This window comes from Microtus ochrogaster, linkage group LG9 (assembly GCF_000317375.1).
Source record: "Microtus ochrogaster isolate Prairie Vole_2 linkage group LG9, MicOch1.0, whole genome shotgun sequence".
Taxonomy (NCBI): Eukaryota; Metazoa; Chordata; class Mammalia; order Rodentia; family Cricetidae; genus Microtus; species Microtus ochrogaster.
In genome coordinates, this window is record NC_022034.1 from 10,313,208 (window position 1) to 10,317,488 (window position 4,281).

Below are 4,281 nucleotides of genomic sequence, written 5' to 3' on the forward strand. Positions count from 1 at the left end.
CCATAGGTGTCAGATCCCCTGGGACTGGAATTACAAACAGTGTGAGCTGCCATGTGGGTGCTGGGAACTGAACCCAGGTCCTCTAGAAGAGAATTAGGTTTAATTTTTTTTTTTTTTTTTAAGAGGAAAAGGGGAGGTCTGTGTCAGAATGGGCTACAAAACAGTGGGCTAGTTTGATTGGGCTTTTGAGTGCTAAACTTTGGTACTTATCCTCAGAAATGAGTCTGGCATAGGAAAGCACCCAAATAAGGAAAAAGACTTTGGTGGCTAGCTTTAGGGATGTAGTCTAATGGTTTTTAGCAAGGAGGGAATGGGGAGAGGGAAGGACAAGGTAGGCCAGAGTCACATAATTCAAAGTAGATTGTGTTTGAGCTCGCATTTGTCATAACATACACGTGTGGAAGAGGATAGTTTTTTTTAAATCCGTTCTTGTTTATCTACTGAAGAACCATAGGAAACATGTCCAAAAAACATACAAAGTGACTTAAAAACGTAAAACTGAGCTGGGTGATGGCAGCGCTCGCCTTTAATCCCAGCACCCGGGAGGCAGAGGGAGGCGGATTTCTGTGAGTTCCAGGCCAACCTGGTCTATAAAGCTAGTTCCAGTAGAGCCAGGGTTACACAAAGAACCCGTCTTCACGAGATCTCCTGAGTAAATTGGGAGCATGGGGACCATGAGAGGGTTGGAGGGGAGAGGAAGGGAGGGTGAGCAGAGAAAACTGTATAGCTCAATAAAATCAGTTTAAAAAATCTTCACACACACACAAAAAAAATCAGCAACAAAGTACACATCTTTATTATTCCTAGCCCTTGATGAGCTAAGGCAGGAGGATCCTGACTTCTACAAGAAAACCCTGTTTCAAACAATCAGCAACAATAAAAATCTGCTGAACAAGCAAACCCAGAGTACAGATGGCAAAGTTTACAGTAGTCACAGTATGTTGTCTATAGATTTTTTTGAATTTTTGATGAATGAACATTTTACCTCAGAATTAACTCATCCCGTGCCATAACTTTGAAATCTGTTTCACTCAGACGGACCTATAAAGAAAATTAAAAATGGATTGAGTACTCTTCCAGGGAGGCGCTCTGTGCTGAGCTAGGAAACATCTCCCGAACTGGATTATTTAAATAGCTCAGTACTTCACAACTCTGAAAACTAGTCTGACTGTTCCTTTTCAACTAAAAGTGAGGACTAGAGAGACAGCTTAGTGGTTAAGAGTGCCTGGAGTGCTTCCAGAGAACACCAGTTCAGTTCCCAGAACCCACATCAGTAGGGAGTGACAAATCCCTCTAAGTCCAGCTTCAGAGGATTCAAATACCCCTTTCACACTGCGGGGTGCCCCCATAACATACCAGATACACAAAAAAACTGAAACAGAAAAAATAAAAACCAAACCAAAAACAAACAACTCACCCCAAAAAATCCCTACTAAAATTGAAAGTCAAAACAAGATTAAAATGCACATGCCATATGACCCAGTTGCATTCTTTTTGTTTCATCTATTTAAACTTATTTTATATGCAGTGGTGTGAAGGTGTCAGATTCCCTGGAACTGAAGTTACAAACAGTTGTGAGCTGCCATGTGGGTTCTTTGGAAGAGCAGCCAGTGCTCTTATCCACAGAACCATCTATCTCTCCAGCCCCCAGTAGTTGTATTCTTAAGCATATATTCATAAGCAGCTTTACTTGTGATGGCCCAAAGCTGGAGTCATCCAAGTGTTCCTTAACAGGCTAAGTATGTATAAAACTATGATTCAGCCATATCACACAACATTCTTCAGCATTAAGTGAAAATAAGACTATTGATATAGGAAACAAATAAATTTGAAGGAAGTTATGCTGAATGAAAAAATAATCTCAAAAGGACACACACACATGATTTCTTTTACACAGCACTCAGGTTAGTTAAAGAAGTGGAACAGATTATAATAACAAGGGTTGGGGATGGAGGGAGAGGGTCAAAGTGCCTATAAAGGAGAGCCTGTGGTGACCGTTCAGATGCTGACCTTGACTGGTGGTTCCCACACAAAGCTGCACACATGGTAAACCCCAGTATACCAGTTCCCTAGTTTTTTTTTTAACGAGGCTCTTAGAACGTCCCTGAATATTTTTAAAATTTATCCATCTATAACTTTCCAATAAAGTTTTTTTTTTTTAAAAATAAGCCTAGGCTTATTCTTTTTTTTTTCTTTTTGGATTTATTTATTTATTATGTATACAACATTCTTCCTCGATGTATGCCCGCACACCAGAGGATGCCAGATCTCATTACAGATGGTTGTGAGCCACCATATGGTTGCTGGGAATTGAACTCAGGACCTCTGGAAGAGCAGGCAGTGCTCTTAACCTCTGAGCCATCTCTCCAGCCCTCCAATAAAGTTTAAAAGTAAAACATAACTGAAATTGTTTCGTACATTTAGAAATGTTTTCCCTTATATTTTTTTTAAAAAAATGCTAAGGTTTTATTAATTTCTGTTATAAAAAAAAAATTCGGGGCTGGGGAGATGGTCAGTGATTAAGACCATGTACTACTCTTCTAAGAGACCCGAGAAACACTGTAAGAACTAACTGGCTGTAGCCTTGAAAAATCCACAAGAGGATGGATTAAAGTTACAGTCCTGGGGTTTAATAAATTAGGAGGTTCGAGACCAGCCTGGTCTACAGAGTTAGTGCCAGGACAGGCTCCAAAGCCACAGAGAAACCCTGTCTCGAAAAAACCAAAATAAATAAATAAATAAATAAATAAGGAGGGAAAATTTAAAAAAAAAAATCAGGAACTGGAGAGAGATGGCTCAGTGGTTAAGAGCATTGCCTGCTCTTCCAAAGGTCCTGAGTTCAATTCCCAGCAACCACATGGTGGCTCACAACCATCTGTAATGAGGTCTGGTGCCCGCTTCTGGCCTGCAGACATACACACAGACAGAATATTGTATACATAATAAATAAATAAATATTTAAAAAAATAAATTAAAAAATTAAAAAAACCATCTGTAAAAGAAAGATTAGAAATTGTACATTTAATTCAGGCTAAGAATTGCAGACCACAGTATCGCCTTCTAAAAGCCGTGATCCTTCATGCTAAATAGAGCACACGCAGATACACATCCAACACTCTGTACCCCTGATGCAAATTACAAGGGAAAGGAAGTGAAAAATAAGAACAAAGAGTAGTCCTTTAGGCTTTAACAAGCAAAGTGTCTGAAGCTGCTCAAACAACATACCTTTTTAGGAAGAGGCTCTTCGTTGGTCATCTTGCACCCTAAAAAAGCAGGGGGAAGGGTGTTGGAGAAAGATTTTCAGTTGATTTTCTTTCAATTCAAAGTTATCCTTCTCAAAGTTAAAACTGCTTCTTTCACACAAATGTTCAAGCAAATCTTAATGTGAAACAGTTATCACTGCAGTGGAAGGAACTCAGTCCAGGATACCTTCCTTCACAATGTCTGCTAAGTGCTGTCACTGACTTTAGCCCGGGATAGCTTTAATTTACAAAAAAAAAGTACAAAGCATGAGTTCCTCTGTAGCTTTCAACAAATTTCCTCTTTGTTAACATCTTTCATTATCATGGTTATGTAATTTTTAAAAGTTCCCTATAAGTCCCGACCTCAGAGGACCAGCACCAGCCAGTCTCCTGACTAGACATCTATAGCATCATGCTTTCACCATGAAGCAGAATGCACCATCTAATCACCACTCTAACAGTAACTACAGAGTATACATATCTTAATGGAAATATGCTTACACCACATGCCAAAGCAATCTATATTTCAAAATTAGCTTTAGATATATTTACACAAAGTTCATCTAACTGTTGCAAAAGATAGATAATTTAACATAACCACTACACGCTTCTATCAGCAGCCAGTCCCCCCGCCTTGATTTTTGAGATAGGGTTTCGCTGTGTAGCTCCTGGAACTCACTATGTAGATCAGGCTGGCCTATGAACTCAGAGATCCACCTGTCTCTGCCTCCCAAGTGCTGGGATTAAAAGTCTGCATCCACTACCACCTGGCAGTCATTACTTACTAAACCACAAATTCACATACTACAGAAAGACAGAAACATGTAACAAATGTACCTTAAATAATGCATTTCAATACAAGTTGGGGACAAATATAAAACTTTCTTCTTCTTCTTTTTTTTTTCTTAGTTTTTCGAGACAGGGTTTCTCTGTAGCTTTGGAACCTGTCCTGGCTCTTGTAGACCAGGCTGGCCTCGAACTCACAGAGATCCGCCTGCCTCTGCCTCCCGAGTGCTGGGATTAAAGGCGTGTGCCACCA

At 39.8% G+C, this 4,281-nt stretch overlaps 1 protein-coding gene across 1 annotated transcript in view; it reads right to left on the bottom strand.

Moving 5' to 3' along the window:
* Wtap (WT1 associated protein) overlaps positions 1–4,281 on the bottom strand; it is a 26,928-nt gene that overhangs the window by 17,665 nt on the left and 4,982 nt on the right. Inside the window, exons 2-3 of the mRNA XM_005363389.2 lie at positions 3,226–3,263; positions 986–1,041 (exon numbers count right to left, since the gene is read on the bottom strand). Coding sequence (XP_005363446.1) covers positions 986–1,041; positions 3,226–3,255 — 86 coding nt within the window. The 5' untranslated portion in view covers positions 3,256–3,263. The remainder of the gene's footprint in view (positions 1–985; positions 1,042–3,225; positions 3,264–4,281) is intronic.